The sequence below is a fragment of the Channa argus genome, chromosome 8 (genome assembly GCF_033026475.1).
Source record: "Channa argus isolate prfri chromosome 8, Channa argus male v1.0, whole genome shotgun sequence".
NCBI lineage: Eukaryota > Metazoa > Chordata > Actinopteri > Anabantiformes > Channidae > Channa > Channa argus.
The window spans coordinates 13217045-13235123 of NC_090204.1; the positions used below are offsets into that span (position 1 = coordinate 13217045).

Here is an 18079-nt window from a genome sequence, read left to right on the forward strand (position 1 = left end):
TTCTTGTCACTTTTGATGATATTGTGAAGATACAACTTGAATGTTTAGTCATTTAATAGATTTGTTGACTGGCAGCAAGTTACTAAAAAGTTTGTGAAGTCACTAAAATCAGTTATTTGCGATTAAAAGAGATTCGCTAAGACTAACAACCAATAGTAACATTGTGTGATGTAAGCATCATTGGTAAAACATAAAACTCAAACTGATGGACATATTAAATGATTTGTCATGGAAAAGATCTACAGATTAATGAATAATTAAAATAATAATAAACGGTAGTTGCTGCTCTAGTGTTATAAAAGCCTTGATTGCTTTTATCTTTATCTATTTCAGGGTCACATTTCAATTGCAACACCTGCAAGCATTAATTGCCAACAAAAAGTTATTTGTCAGAGGCTTGTTTTATAAATACAAAAATTAAAATGTTTTAGTATCGCTCGAGTCAATCAGTCAGTGAAATTCATAAGTACTAGAGAAAAGTGAACATGCTCACAAGCTTTCTATAGCTCTTCCCCTTTTGAAAATGGCAGTGTATTATGGAGACAAAATATAATAAAATTGAATTGAAACTTGAATTCTGGAGGTGACACCAGCAAGCTCATGAACGATGAGACAGGCAGAATGATTGTGAGAACAAATGTAGAATTTTCATTAACCACTGGTGTTACCCCATGGCTTTTCTGGTGGTCTCAGAAGTGTAAATCACAACAGAGACATGGGCTCCCTCACTTCTGTAAGGATCCAAGCATGGCCAGGCCTCTAGGCAGTGTTTCTCATACAATGCAACTTTCATCAACAGCAGGACAGCTGTGAAACGCATTAGCTGGTGGGTGAACCATTGGCAGAAATCTCAGCAATACACTGGCCTTAATTGGGCAGATAAATATCACAGTCTACACTCCCTGGCCCTACAGCACTGTTGCATAGATCATTCTGAATGCAGGCTGACCACCAGCAGTGGGGTGCCGCCTGCCTGTCTCATCTCTGAAATTCATCTGGTGCCCAAAGTGCAATTAAAGAGCAGAGAGACATCTCTTCTCTCAGTCTGCTTCCTTTACTTGTAGCTGTTCTGTTAGAGAATCCAGCGGTCATTATTATTTACAGCCTTAGAGTGGCGTGGCAGTGTTGTATTATTAAGATCTCAAAAAGCAGGCGAATCAGAGAAGCGACGCTGTTTTATTTAAAATGATTAGAGTCGCTGATGTTCTGCATATCATTTGAATAATCGGCACTCTAGAGTAAAATTGTAAACAAATAGACGGGACTGACATCTGTATTCAGCAAAGAACAAGCTCGGGGTTTTAAATGATGATGAGAAAGTTATTGAATATTCATAACTTTGGCCTTTCCAAAGCCCTCAGTGGGTACGACTTGCCCTGTCTTACCTACGTGTTGTTTTGTCCAAATCTTCTCTTACCAGACCTCGGAGCGGATTGGAAGGAAAAACCAGTCAGTACTGGGCACAATCAGAGAATAAATGTGGCAGCTGATACACACAAACAGCAATGTACACATGCAGTATGAACACACCTTCAGTGTAGCACATAGCACACACATGCACTTATCCACATGCAAATACACACTCTGAGAATAATCACTAATCCTCTTCAGCACTTGAACCCTGAATTGTTTGGCAGCCAGTGCTATTTATCATGGACTTATATGACTCACCAATGAGAGAAATAAATCAGGACAGAGAGAGACGGAGGAAGAGAGTTTGATAAATACTACATGAATGTGTTCAGACCACAAAATGTCTTTGTTCCGGGATGATTCTCTGCTGTTCCTGAAAATCCAGCTTCTTTTCTACCCAGTGACCCAATCAGAGATACATATTAATATTTCAAGATAATAGCGTAATGTCATTACAAATAGATGAACGAAGACATGGTATGCACGTGCTCTGATGATGATGGTCCTCGAGTAGCCCAAGCTAGGATTTTTTTGAAGACATCCATCACAACCATCAAGGGCACTTTGAGAAGTATGATAGTTGCCTGAGCTTCTGTGCCCAAAAAGGCTCTGACCAATCTCTGAATATTTATTTCCTAGTGGCAACTGGTGAGTTTTAATAAAATGTCATCTCAGAAGATACAGATGTTTGTTAGTATATGGTCTGGACAATTTTATGGTTGAAATATTTTAGATCAATCTGCTATAGATTAAAATGGTCCATGTGGGTGGTTTATATGATTACATTTATCAGCACTGTGACACTGTGTTTTGATAGACGGTGATAACATGTGCATCGAATTACAGTGCCACTACAGACCCTTAGTCTGTCTGAGTATGAAGCAAAGATCTTGTAAGGAGCAGATCTAAACGTCTGCTGAGTTGAGCTCCTTTTCCGTCGCTGAGTGCACTGTGTGTCGGCTAGCTGCCATCCGCTCTCTGCCCATTAATCACGACCCAGGTTCTAAAGTTTGAACTTTGACCTTTAGCGATGCATCAAGGCCCAGTGACAGATGGAGACGGAATTGTGTGTCCTCATATCAGATCATTCACGCAGAAACACTCTCCTCACTTATGGATCACCCATAGCAACGGTCGTTTTGGTCACTGGCTGATATTTTGTTGTTGGAAAGCAGCATGCCCTCAGACAGTCTCAGTGTGTCATTTTCACAGTAAACTATTTGAAGTAAGCCTTGTGCACGTCTGCATGCATTAGACACTTTGTAGCCACGAAGCAAATGGGAAAGCCAGTGATGGTCCTTGAGAGTGAAAGCAGAGTCCCATGCAGAGGAATTTTGTTTTTTGTAAGCAAGATGCTGAGGCTGAAAGACACTGATTAGCATGAATAAATTAGAAACTATTTCAATAAGTGGGTGATAGCTTATCTTTGAATTACATGCCCAGTGCAGCACTCCCACTGAAGATTAATTGCCTCTCGCAAGGTATTTTGAAAAGTTCATTTTCATCAATTGATTTCCCTTAATTCATGAATTTCCCAGAAGTGCATGAAATTGGTAACAAGCTCTTCATAATCACACTTTCTGCATCGTTAACCTCATTGACAATTACTCATCATATGTATCGGTTGTGACATTTGCGGAAGCATGTTATTTTTGCACCATTAGGTCATGACAGGAATATTATCATAAAGTAATAGTTAATTACAAGTTGAACAAAAATGGCGTTCGTAGTGTCCTTTAGATTTCTGTAAGGAGGAAAGCTTGTTTAATAGCATGTTTAATAGTAAAACATTTTAAAAGTTTAATTGTTTATCAGCGTCATCAGCTCACTCTCTGTCAGTGTAATTTACAATTGTACATTAGATTTTACTGTTTTCGGAGAGTGGGGTTAAAGGTAAAACCGAGAACACAGGCACAATAAAAAACGTTTCACTATGACTGTGGCCTCATCTGTACATTGCAGTGACATTTTGGAAGCTTGAGGTAAAATTGTCCAGTGTTTTCTTTTTCTCCAAGGCTATCATCACCTCACCAGTACATTATTGTTACCACTGTATTGGGGTCATTTCTGTTTCAGCCAACAATGGGAATGCTGCCTTGAAGCGAAAGAGGTGGGTCGCTGAAACGAACCAAGAGACAAATATACCTTGAGGGTTACAGCTGGAGTAACGGACATAGATTTTACAATGTGAATTTATGCCAATTGCATTAACAATTATACCGTGACATGTAGATGCTCAGTGAGGTACAGTGCCAGAATTAGGTCGTATCCACACAAGTAACCCCAATGGTAAAGACAACAATCCGCAAAATTTCAGATTTGATTTTAATTGTAAGAATAGCTATTTGTGATCTGTTGCAACACTAACTTATGCAGCTCCTCTTATACAGTATATAACCTTACTGTACTGTTCCCACATTGTCACACACAATTATTGGACCCCCAGGCAAACTCCTGCAGAACAGTAATAGGGTAAAATGCTGGATTCATCATACGTAATGATACCATTATGGAATAATGTTCATCAGCTAATGTGTGCTTGCTGGGAGTCTATTTGCGTCTTTAGCCTTATGCTGTCTGCTACTCCTCAAATTTTTATTCTTTATTAACTTACCCAACACCATAGCCACAAGGAAATCTTAGAAGATGAAGAGATGCCAAAAACAGACAAGCAATAAGGGCTGATGAGGTTTTATGTCTTGGTCCTGCCATTCTAGCACTTAGTCCACCTCCTCTGTTGCTGCTAGGCTCAAATAAATGAAAAGAAAAAGAAAATATTCCCTTTTTTCCCCAACATTTTTATTGCTTTTTATTATTGGTGTATTGTTGTGTTTGTTTTTCTGTTGAAAATGATTGAGATTGATATGCTTAATAATACTATGAGAGGTGATATCATAGGTAAGGCTGCAATGACTTTCAAAGTTTATGTGCTGGGAGTCAAGTGCTGGATGTTATTATTTTGAAAGCACACACTGTACACACTACAGGCACATGAGCACACACATAGACAATGCGCACTTCGCACATGCTGCAGGCACACAAGTACACACAGACAAAGCTCACACCATGCTGTCAGTGTCCCTGAAACGCATTTTATGTACATAAAGTCAACCTTCTTGCTTTGATATTACACATATTCTTAAATATTTTTGTACAATACATTAAAAATCCACATGCTTAGCATGGGGCCCTTCATATAATATGTTATTTAATGCTATAAAGTTTTATATATATATACAGTAAAATGCAGATGGCTAAATTAGAAAGGCCACTAAGGTGATATGTTTGTCATGAGCAATGAAAAAAAACTGAAGCCAGATTTCTCTTTCTACTTGGATGAACTTTTCCTAAAGTTAAGCATTGCAAATTGTTTGGGCCTGCTTTCTGACACTGCAAATGGAGGTAATCCCTTTGAGTAATATAATCTGTCACTGTTTATGTTTAGCTTCCGTGTCTGACACCTAATTAACGGATTGGAAGTTGGTTCTTCTTTGCTGCCTGAAGTGAGGAAAGGGAATTGAAAACCTTTAGGAATAGGTTCGTGGGAACCGTTGCATAACCGAGGTTTATATTTCACACTACAAACACAGGTATATTTTGCAAATATATAAATCCATCTGTCTTAATATCATCTCAACCTGTAGTTGGGAGACCTTTATTAGGTCATTTTAGAATTGCAACTAACTATTTAAAAGTACCTTTACTGTATTAAGCAAAGCTGAAAAGTAAAACTCAAGATTTTCTATAATTCAGATGCTTGCTGCATATTTGTAATCAAAAACCGTTGATCCTTACTTCAGTAAGCGTCTGTATTTTAATAGGACTATTACATCCTTTTGTGTTTGGACAAGAAACAGCACCTTTAAGCATTTCTATAGTGTATCTGTAGATGAGAATTGAAAAAGAAATGGATTTGAATTACAGAAAAAAGGTGAAGGAAGTTCTGTCTCCCTTCGTCATAACTCAGCCTGAATTCCTCCGCTCTTCAGTATATACCTTCGTCCATTACAACAAGTGGCTGGGCTTCCCCTCTGTGCTCTAATTAGAAAGCTGGATGGCAGAGGGTTTAGCCAGTAATGCAGTCCTGCAGTTTGGTAGCAGACATCATCCTGGAGAAGCCTGTCAGAATTAATAGAAGAGCCCAGTTGTGTGCATCCCACTTTGCAGCTCCAGAAGAAAACCCCTGCATTTTAATAGTGCAGCTGTAAGCATTTCTGTAATTCAAGGTGGCGTCATTAGAGCCTTATTTATTCACCCAAGGTGTCTGCCAGGAGCGAGATGATGCCGCCCAGATCAGCTGTGGCAGCTCACTTCCCGCAGGGCTGGAGAAGGGGAAATTAGAGAGGAATGGGCAAACATGGCAATCATAGCATTGTTAATGAAATTAGCATGTAAGGAAAACGACAAGCTGCATGTGTATGGTAGTGAACGAAGGGTTTTGATGTTCTGGTATTGAAAGGGCAGAACAGTCATGACTGTATCTGATGTTTCAAGAGGTGGAAAGGTGCAAAAGCCATACTATACATATAGAGCACTCAGAGAGAAGCACCCTAGAAAAACATTATAGTAATGGACTTTTTAGGCTTTCAAGGTAATGTGGTAACTAAGAAGTATGTGAGCGATGATTGCTGCAACAACTTTGTGGAAAGAGATTTTGCACCAGAAACGAACAACCGTATGGATAATTTGATGTATTGATGTGAGCACATATATTTAATTTAACCATAATACCTTAATTGTACAGTGTTTCATATAACGACATGCCTTAACATTACTGAGGTATTTTAGTTGCCTTAAACATTGCACTATGCTTCTGTAAATTCATAAAAAGGATCAAAAAGTCAAAGGAATTCTTGGACTAAGTTGAAATATGAAGACATCAATATGTGGTGATGTGTCATCATTAGATGGTTTTATCCAAGCCTTTGAACCTAGTGATATCATGTTGGATCTTGGGGTTTGGGTCCCTATAGGCCATTTTAGGACCAATGTCATAATTGTCCTAATATCTTGGTGTTAGCAGGAGGCAAAACTAGAGAAGATTGGAGGCAAACACAAATCACATTAGGTGACATCACTGAATCATATGATGTCATCTTGCTGTGTTGAAGCAGCAAGAAGGACTGACTTACGCTTATTGCACACAGTCCATCAAAATAAACTGTGACCGAAAAAAGGAAATCGCTGAGCTGATCATAACAAATGCTTGTGTTTGTAGTTTTGGCAGCAGCCTGTGTGGAGTCTGCATGTTCTCCCGGTGCTTGCAGAGGTTTTATTTGGGTACTCCAGCTCTGGTGTATGAATGTTGTAGGTACAGAATGGCTCTGTTTTGTTATGGTCTTCTAACACTAATCATAAGTTTTTACTAGAAAAAATAAGAGCAGAATTTGTATTTTAATTCTTGTACATGACCATTCAGGACATAGTTATACTCTAGGCATCCTAATATCCATAGGCCCTGAGTTTCTGTTTTGGATACACCAGAGGTGGGGAACACATGCTTATCGATGGCTGCAGTCATGTTGGTTTTAACAATTTACAATATCACACTATAAGCCTTTAGTTTTTCTTAAGCTTCACCTGTATCATACAGTAATTCAAGTAAAACAAATTGATAACAATATTCACCTAAAGCACACTATCAAACATTGCTCAGGTTCAATCAAGTCAAGGTATTTTTTGCTTTTCTTTTTTGTCTTTTGAGGTGTGGGACTAACAGAATTAAACCACCACTGCGATTCATACGTTTTGCCATCCATGCTATAATTCAAACACAAGAAGAACATTATCATCACTGGCACAACCTGTAAACTGAATTCTCTTCATCTGGTCCAGGTGCATTTTTTCTGTTTCAGTATGAAACTCAAACAAAACAGAAGAAAATTGATACCAGCGCGAGTGTGACAAAAGGTTTAATACTGTAATTCTTTGTGTGAAATGGTTCATATTTCTGCAGAATTTATTTACCTTGAGCATATTTGGTTACATTTATAAAGATACAACATGCACATGTTCTAAAGAAAACTATATTAAAAAAAACATTAAAAAACTTGAACGGTTGCAATTCATGTTCATTCATGCTTCATAGTTACCAAAAATACTGAAATGAACAACATAATACACCCTACACTGCAAACGTTTACCAAGCAAAAGACCAAAACCCTTAAGTTGAATTGTAGCTAACTACAGAACAAGTTCTTAAGCCCATCACGTGTTTTTTAGAGACTGCACTCCCATAGATGATAAAGGTTTGTTGAAATTTGACTATTGTGTATTGATCTTATAACCTCATGGAGCAAACAGTATTACACAGTGAAACAACTGAGCTACAGCAGCTGTGAGTGGAAAAACTGAGGGCTCTTCATCTGAACCATTGAAAACTTCTCTGTCCCTGCCAAGGAGAGATAGGATCAGTAGACAACCCCAACATTTTCAATTTTGTGCTATCAGACACTGAGGAGATGTGTCAACATTGGGCTCCTACAGCAAGTAAACACAGGAGTCTGACAAGCAATAACCTAGATTCAACATCGCCTCCGGTCCTCTCCCACTGAAGGTCCCCCACTTTCATCTCATTTAGATCCAGATCTGTTTATCAAAAATGACGCCTATTCCCACACAACACAAAAAAGTCCAGTGCTGATAATGTGGTCTTGGGCACTCCCTCATATCACTGAGTCTTGGTCAAAACATACAAGGGTATGTATCATTTGTGAATCAGAGAGGACCTCTGCTTCAGCCAAAGAAGGTCGAGATGCTTTCTGATGTTGCATTATCCTGTAAGCTATTTCTGTTAAAGGGCAACTTCACCAATTTTCAGCTTGCTCTCTAGTTTAAGGTGGCAATGCACATTATTGCATTTAAACATTCCTCTGGCTTCTCTATGTTAAAATTTTTCCCTGCTTCTAGCTGAAAAACTCCTCCAGATCATCTGACATCACCTGGAGGAGTTTTTCATCATCAGGAGTTCCATGATTACATATTGTGAGCGACAAGATGACATAATCTGAACTGAAGGTTCCTCCAGGTGATGTCATCAGGAGGCATATTTCAGCTAGAAGTAGAGAGATATTTTGATATAGGGAAGTCAATGGGAAGTTTAATGGCATTTATGTACATGTAGTACCCAAACTAGAACCATAAGAAGGAAGTTCGAAATCAGTTAAGGCGCCCTTCAATGTGCAGTTCTCATAAGTCCATTTATGTTACATATGATTGAGTCAGGCTTTTAATAATATTTACAGGGTGTAGATCACAAGGTTTTTTGCATATCATTTCTTTTCTTGATTGAACAACGTAAAACATAAACAATAGATTAAATCTAATTAATGGTTGCAAAACATACTGATCATGGCATTATTCATGCTGTGTGCTCTTAGCAACATCCTATTATTGGTCTAAAAAGTATTTGTGGGTCTAAGGATGAGTTCAGGAAATTGTTGAATCAACTTTTCTTTTGTTAGTTTTTTAGGCAGGCATCAGGGGGGTTTGGAGGATAGAATAGTGGGAAGACCCAGACAACTGAAAAACCATTACTGTGTAGTACAGCCCATTGCAGAAAAGCTCCCTCAGATATTCAAATCTTGATTATTAAAATAAAGTCGTGTGTGTGTGTGTGTGCGTGTGGACATGTGCCTCTATGCTTATTTGAATGAGTTTAACTGCTTTTGTGGGAGGCTGCATGTGTGTCTCTGTGTGTTTTGTGCAGCCTAAATACCAAAGCTTTTAACATCAAAGCTGTGAGAGGATTTAAGTGCCCAGAAACTTGCCAATTATGATTGTAAGTGATGTCCAGCAGGGACTGATGATGAGCTGGCCTCAATAGTAAGAAACTTAACTTTTCTTTTTCAAAGATATACTTTTTTAGTGAAAATTTGATTTAACCAGGTAAATCCCATTGAGATTAGAAACTTCTTTTGCAAGGCAGACCTGGGCAAGGCAGCAAGTCTGACTTGAATTTATGATGCACAACCTGCAAACTGCCTAAAGTGCATCCTGGTTCCAGACATGTTAATCCCTGCTCACATTTTAATTTTTGTTAAGATATACTTTTGGTCTGGTTCTGTTATTCTGAATACTGAGAGACAACTGAGCCAGCCCAGAGCTTTGTGGGTAGGACTAAATGTTGCAAGCTCTGTCAGGAAATTTAGGAAATTTTGTTGTTTTATTTATATTAAAATATTCTATAAAATGTTTTATATTTGTATATATGTTTTTTTTTTTTTTTTAACATTTTTTACATTTATTACTTGCTTTTTATTTTGATGATCATCTGTAATTCTGTATGGTCCTTTTTTTTTAATTTTCAGGTCATCTTTCTAGCATAATTGAAATTTGTAATACACTTTACTGTCATGATCATGTTTAAGAGTTCATAAAGTTACATCACATTTTGCCATTAGTGAGGGTATACAGAAGAATCCCCTGTACAAGGAAAGAAGGTGCACTGGGGTTCAGTAGAAACATAAATCATAAACATATTGTCAGTTGAAAAATATCCATATTGTTGAGCCATGTGAAGTAGAATTTAGCCAAAAATAAGATATCTGCGTAATGTTTTAGATTATAGCCCTACTGGGTAAGTACAGCGAACTCACTGTGTACTTATTATTAAGAACAATGTACCTTCACAGTGTTGTTACTTGATAACAATAAGCAAACTGAGGGGAATAACTGCGTAACAAGATGACAATAAGACAGGTGTACTTATTAAATATTACATGATAGGTGTGAATACTTGTATCTACTGTTTAAATACACATAGAAGAGGGTAAGAGGTTTCACTTTAAATTTAAATTACAATTACATTATTGTACCTACTGTATAACAACACTTAACAAAGGGGTTTGATACATGATATTGACAGTTGAGCAAATAATAAGGAATAAGCAACCATGCTTTTATTTTTATTGCCTATAATTCTAATCTAATCTAAATCATCTTATTGATAAATAATTAAATGTCACATGATGATTTGGCATGATTTGGCAATTTTTCGAAAATTAATATATCTAAACCCCTTTGTTACCTGTTGTTATACAGTAGGTGCAACAAATGAGTGGAACCTCTTTCCCTCTTCTTATTTGTAGTTACACTGTAAGTTTCACACTTATGTATTTTTTAAAAAGTACCCCTAAACTACAATATACTTAAACTGTAGGTATTTTGTATTCTTGTTACCCTGTTATTCCTCAAAGTTTGCTTTAGGTTCTCAGGTAACAGCAAATATGTAACCATAGGTACTGTGGAGGTACGACGTTGTAACTAAGTACACAATACACACAGCGCGTTCAAATCCCACCCCACCAGGTGTGGCCCCAGCCAGCCACCAAGGACCACCCTGGTGCTGGTCCTGAGCCCAGATAAAATGGAAGAGTTGCGGCAGGAAGGGCATCCGGCCTAAAAGCCCATGCCAAATCAACATGTGGAACAGGTTCCGCTGTGGCGACACCTGAAGGCACAAGCCGAAAGCCATTGATCTTGACACAGTAAGTTTGCTGTACTTACCCTGGAAGTCGCAGGCCATAATCTAAAGCATTACTAATATCTGTGTGCATTTTTTCTCAGGTGCATTCCCTGCTATAGAAACTGAAAGTGGTTTACTGGTCTCTGGGAGGAGAAAATACTTCCTTTGTGATGTGATTTCTCTGCTAAGTGAACTTGGGCTAATACATTTTCAGTGTAATTTTTTTCTGCAGTGAGTGGTAACACAAACCACTTCTCACTTCCTTTTCTCTATTATATAGTATTATATATAGATGAGAATGTTGGATCAACCAGAGGTTGCACATTTGAAATGCTAATCTTGTTTCTGTATTTTTCTTTAACTTCGTGTCTCTAGTTCCTCCCAAGATATATGACATTTCCTCTGACATCACGGTAAATGAGGGCAGCAATGTGTCGCTCATCTGTACAGCGAGTGGGAAACCTGAGCCAACCATTTCCTGGAGACACATAACCCCATTAGGTGAGTTCAGTTCACCTCTCACATACCTATGCTAATGAATGGTTGGACAGATAAATGAATGGATGGATGAACAGAGAGAGGACATGGGGAAGCATGGATTGGATCAATAGGTGACAGAATGAGGAGAGAACACTAGCAGCTTTGCTTCACAGACAGAAGGGTGGGGTGGGAATACTTTGAGAGATTGATAGGTTGAATGGATCCATGCAAGGTAGGGTGAGATGAATTGTAATCATACATTTAAGGGGACATACAGTATTATGGAGTGAGTAAGATCTGATTATATACTCCTGTATTTGAAATGGCTGGAGAGACCTGGCATCAAGTAAAGAGAATAACTTCTTCAGACCTACATGCTTAAAAATTGTACAGATCACCATTCAATCTCAGCTTTACTTTCGTAGTAAAATAATTTAAACTGCTTCAAGTCTAGCTGCTTGATTTCTCCAAACCTTTTGGTCATATCAATATCCACTTTTTAAAGTTTGAGTTGACATGCAACTTCACGGTCCAACTCCCTCAGAACTGTCACTCTAGAATGTATGTATAAAGCTGTGTACTCTAAACGTTTTTAAGTGAGGCATCACTGAGAGCGAACAGAAAATTCACTTCATTTGATTCCAGTGGCAGTATATTTAGGGACATCATCCCATTAATTAAAAACCTAAATAAACAGCACTTTATCTATGTTAGGCACTGAAACTCACTTTTTCATCCGTTAAACCTAAACTACTGCAGCCATTTCCTTTTTCTCATCACACGGAAAGCAGTGAATTGACAAATGAAGTGATTTTAGATTCAGATTTCTTGAAACAACAGGGAACACAAAGCATATTAAACTGAGGAGAATAAACAAAAGTTTCAACACAGAAACAGTATTATCACTGGGGTTACTTTCCCCTGAGTCCAGGTGTATTTATTGACAACCCACATAATCAGGTCTATCAAGTTAATTCGACTGCCAACATGTTCATGGGTATATTTGGCATTAAATAAATAAATACATAAATAAATTATTGACCAGTTTCTTTTGTTTGACATCCTGCAGTTTTACTTTATAAAGAACATAAAGATGAAACAGACAATTGTTTTTGTTAAGCTGAGTAAGTAAATCAATTCGTAGCCTATTGTTATTTAAGAAATCTATATATTCGCTTTTATTGCTGCCATGAACATTCCACTGTGGTGACCTCTGAAGGGACAAACCGAAAGCTGTTGATCTTTTTTCTGAATTAACCAGACTGCCACCAGTAGGGTACGGCGGAGATACCACACACAAAAACCATGACACTTTCAAGAGCTACATCTGTACACCACAGTATCATAAGTTAAACATTAGCAACACTTCCATCCATTATGTGTAACTGCTTATCCTTTTTAGGGTTGTGGGAAGCCCCCCACAACAGGCTGTGGTTAGAATGTCATTAGGCGAGAGGCAGGATACACCCTGGACAGGTCTCCAGTTTGTTTCAATTCCAACACAAACAGACAGACAACCATTCACACTCACATTCACACCTATGGGCAATTTAGAATCACCATTTAACCTAAAATGCATGTCTTTGGACTGTGGAAGGAAACCAGAGTACCCAGAGAACACCCATGCAAGCACGGGCAGAACCTTCAAACTCCACACAGAGAGGTTGCAGACAGCCAGGGATGCGCACCCGCGACCTTCTAGCTGTGAGGCAGAAGCGCTAATCACTGCATCACCATTCGGCCACCACCAACCATGCAGTGGTTCTTAGTCCTGGTCTTTAAGGACCCCTGCTCTAATTGTTTTCCAACTATCCCTCCACTACTCAGTGCTGATTACCTGTATCAGAAACTGGAAGATACCATTTCGCTTTCTTCTCTTTCTCATCCTCATCTATTGTATCTTCCAGCTTGTGATTGACTGAACAGACCTGCAGTCAATTAGCAGTGGTTAAGGAAGGGATAATTGGAAAACAAGCAGAGCAGTGGTCCTTGAGGACCCCTCATCTCTTTGAAAAAAGACTTATTGTGACTTAATATAGCTAGTGATTGCAAGTTATAAACTTAACAAGGCTGTAAAGTTTAATTTAGGTTAAAAAAGCTAGTGAGCTAGTCCAGCAATTTGAAAGTGCAGTTTTAAAAGTAAACATACTGTATGTCCTAAAATGTCACTACTACTGACACTTTGGAACAGTTAATAGATGTAGATTTTGTTTCTTTCTTAAGGCCGTACTTATTGTGTTACACATTCTTTCAATAAATCAAACTTGATGATGAACATTGAGGATTTGTCATCACTGCATATTGACTTCCAGTTTGCTTAAGCAGGTGCTGTACCCTCATTTAAGGTGCACTAACAAAGAATATTATCATTAATCTTCTTATCATTTATTTAGGTAGCTCCTAGTTTGGGCACACATGCACCATTAAGTGTTTTAAATATGAAATGCGCACTCTCTCTCTCTCTCTCTCTCTCTCTCTGAAAACTCATTCAGAAGCATGTAACTATTGCTGCAAAGCAGCCACCCCACTTCTAGCCCTCCCTCATTTTCGTTTTAATGCATTAGAGCACGCTGTGCTTATCTGATAGCTGTGAGGATGACTGCATTTATCTTATGGCTGTCAAATCCTCCTCTGTGGCGTGCTTGCCCTGATTGTGTTAGGGGAGTTTTCAGAAGATGATCAAAAGCGCCATCCTCAGAGTCAGAGTGGCAGTCACTCATTCTACTTTGAAGTGTCCACACTTTGAAGTATGCTAGGGAATAAATGATATGCTGGTCAAATGAAAAGGCCCAGTACTGAATGTAATCACAGACTGTCTCCTAGCACATCAGAAAAGAAGCCATTTGCAATGGGATCTTTGAGTCGGTTATTGTAGTGAGGGCGATTTGTCTAAAGGATGTGGTACAACTAAAAGGTTGTAATAGGCTAATTACGTATAAATGAAATTCCATTAAATCTGTTGGATATGCAGAGCAATCTGCTACGACCAGCGTGAATATGCAATCACAGTATGCAGAAATATTTATCACAGGAGTGAATGATGCATCAAATAAAAACAAACCTTCAATGAACTGTCATGAACTACAGAACTTAGACTTACATTTACACCTGAAGTGAAAATGGTCTGAAAATTTCAGCACATCATCAATTGTAGGTAAAAACTGGGGAAGACTAGCATTTAAATATTAAAACATGTTATTTTTGATATACACAGACTATAAAATCATGTCATGCAGATGATGGCTTTGCAAAATGGTGTTTGTAACGGAGTAAAATGTTTGGACAATGTTATTTCTGCAATTGACAACATTCATAATGTCATAGAGAACTGCATTGCAAATAATAAAACTTTGCAAGGTGAAACTGATTGATTTAAATGTTCTGCTACACTCTGCCCAGCACCCCAGATAATCTCATAAAATGATTAGTGCTGTGAATCCATAAAAAAAAAAAAGACAAAGAAAAACCTTCCAGTATTCTCCTTAGATAGTAAGATGTGTGCTCAAAATGTGTCAATTAGTGAACCTTAAAAAAAAAAAGACTACATATATGAAACATATTTATTTTTTTCACCTTTTCATGGCTCATTGTTGATTAGTAATTCTTGTGTATCACTTGAATCAACCAAAATACCAAGACAATGACCATAAGAAAAGAAATTAAAAAAAAGTTTGCATCCACCATGATAAATTAAATAAACATTTACTTTACTTTCTGATGAAAGAACAATTGTAGTAGTTAAGTGTTATTTAAATATCATGCTCATTAAAAAAGTGCAGTTGTGATGAGATTCAAGACTGTGGCTGTTTCCAAAATCACCCCCTAGTTACTATATTAGTGCACTACGTAGCATTTTGTAGTTGTGTTTGTGTAAATCCATCCACTATATATAGTGCACTTAAAACTTGGGATGTAGCCTGTCTGGCCCTTAAAATTGGCTTAAATGTTAAATGTCACCGGACATTTAATATTTACACTTCAGATGACCTACTGAATTGATTCTGAATGACACTATTATGGTCATTTAAATACATTTTTGTAATTTCGTTGGTAATATCCATGTGTTTCTGCTATTTATGTCTACACCATAGTCCAATTACTACATGTACCCAGTGCATCTAGTAATTGGAATATGGTAGATTTTCTTCTAGAAATCGGACTCACACTCAGGTAGCTAATACAACTACTAATGAGGGAGCAGTGAAGTTTTCAAGATGGAATGTTAAACACCTAATTTCACAGATCAGCTTTATTAAAGTGTCTATCATATTTAGTTTTAATGCAGATATATTGATCTTAGAAGAAACCTACTGCAGCCTAAATCAACATGACTGCCTAAAAGACCCTGGATCTGACTGATTTACATTCCAAATTTCAGAGCAAAAATATTAAATGAATTGATTTTCTTTTTTTGGGGGTGGGGGTGGGGGGTTACTTATTGATCCCCTTATTATAGCAATAATAATAATGATATGCAAAAGGGAGGTGAAAGCACATAACAAATTTAAAAGCATAATTTTGAACTTTCCTAATGTAGTTTCGGTCAAAGTTAATATGAGAGTTCAGCAGCATGAACCAAACTCATGTCTTAGTACTCTTGAGAGCTTGCCTTTTTGTATTTGGTAGGAGTAATCATTTTCATTGACATGAGGCCAAGCAACCTATATGGCTGTAAAGTGACAAACATGTCTATATGGCAGCTTTTATTTGCTGGCCTTACTCTGTTCAACACAGCCATTTTGGGCTAAGTTGGGGATTTTTTTTACCACTGTAGATAGTTCTGCTGCACCAGTCAGTGAAGTTTGACAGAATGATAAATTGCCCTGACTGATTGTCAAGGTTCTATTCCCACTATGATGGTTTTGTGTTTGCATTTTGTTCCTTCTCTCTCCTTCCTGGCAACCAGCAAACTGCCAGCTAATAATAAACTTTGTGTATCTAGTGAAGTGTGGCCATAAACTGTTTATTGAGATAATAATTTGACTCAGTATGTGTGCATAAAAAGTAAATGCATATTCTGCAATTAGAGAGATGCAAACTGAAGCGAGTACTTGTAACACGCAGATCATCTTCGTTGACATCCTACTAAGAGAAGCACAGGCGCAAGCACATGTCATCAGCTTAATGTGCTTAAAGAATCATTGCTGCTTTGTATAACTGTTTAATTAGCCATGTAAAAATTTAGCTTGAGAGTGAAGTCCTCAGGCATTTGGGTTGATTGTTGAATGATAAGGGGACTGATGAATAGAAAGCTTCTTCGACTTCTCTTATCAGTTGGTGAGATCTGTATGTGCGAGTAAATGTTTCATACCCTTATCAAGTGATGTTGATGTGCCCTTGAGCAAGGATTCTACCCCCAACTGTTCCATGCTGCAGTCACCAGTTGGGAAACTGCCTATTTTATGTGTCTCAATGCAGTAATTTCCAAAGCTGAAGATCCTCCCATAGGCATTTGTTGTCATTAAAACATGTTGTGAATCAACCTGTATTGTTAAATAAAAGTTGGATTGAAACAAGAATCTACAGTAAAAGAAATACATTAGTAATGCTCGCAGAAGCCACCATGCCATTATAAATTTAGCTTTTGACGTCCTTCCTTATTTTACTAAGATTTAGAGTATCTCTGCTGAAATGTCAGCCTTCAGGATACACGAAGAGTACTGTGCTTGGGTTCCTTCCTATTCTTTCACAGATCATAGAGAAGTGGGTTATGTAGCCTTTAAGATGGTCTGTTTCCATCTGGTTTGTTTAGGTGGATGGTGCAGCAAAATTGCTCTGCTAATGCTTTGATAAACTCTATTGGCACAGATTTGAATCCATGAGGTGAAAGTTTGACCTTTTAAAAGGCTGACTAGAATACCAGAATACATATTTGATTGTTTTCTGTGATAGCACTTAGCCAGGACACATTTTTCCTCTCTTTCCAAGACTCCACTGTAAATTTAGCAACTGCAGGCTGTACAGAAAAATGTACGTTTTGGGTTTTTTTCCACTTTTCATTTACAGTAAGTGCATGAGGCATACCTTCCCCAAAATACATCTTGAGGGAACAGACAGGTGCATCATCTTCACCGACAACCCACCACACTATGTTTAGTGTCGTTTACTTTACCAACAGAATTTCTTTAGTGCTAAATCATGTGGCAACAGCAAGTGCCTAACTACAGTGGCTTAGTCAGTTTCTGTATGAATGGTGCAATGAATTATTCAAACTTGACTTCATATCAGTGTTACATACCTAGAGTTATGCCTGCCATGTTTCACTAGACTTTGGCAGTTCTTTAAGAGATGATATGCAGCTTCTTGGTGGTTTGTTTGCCAGAGATCCCCTGTTCAGCTCTGGGTTCCTTTTCCCATAGTCTGCAATAAACTGATGTTTAGTTCAAGTGCTGACACTTGAGCATGCTTTAAACACGATGGGAGGTGAAAGATAAAGCGTTAGGCGCTGCATTTGAAATTTCAGATATCAACAGCGGGAGCCGTGTCTAACACTTCCCAATTCAGCTGAGTAATGCTAACTAAAGAGGTGCTCAATGGGCACATGCTTTATTGGAGTGTGTCTAACATGAAAAGTAGTAGATCTTTTTTAATTCAAAGTGATACTGTGTTACTGTCATATTTAATAGTGGTTAGCAGCCAGATGTGATTTGTTTTATTCAGCTTTTTTTTAATTCTTGAAATGCTCCCTCTATTTGAGATGATAAACTGATGAATTTGAAC

General features: G+C 37.9%; 1 protein-coding gene across 6 annotated transcripts in view; it reads left to right on the plus strand.

Moving 5' to 3' along the window:
• The window catches only part of negr1 (neuronal growth regulator 1), a 156110-nt gene that overhangs the window by 65867 nt on the left and 72164 nt on the right, over positions 1-18079 (plus strand). For all 6 annotated transcript variants that reach the window (XM_067513235.1, XM_067513239.1, XM_067513236.1 and 3 more), the window contains exon 3: positions 11255-11380. In XM_067513235.1, coding sequence (XP_067369336.1) covers positions 11255-11380 — 126 coding nt within the window. The remainder of the gene's footprint in view (positions 1-11254; positions 11381-18079) is intronic.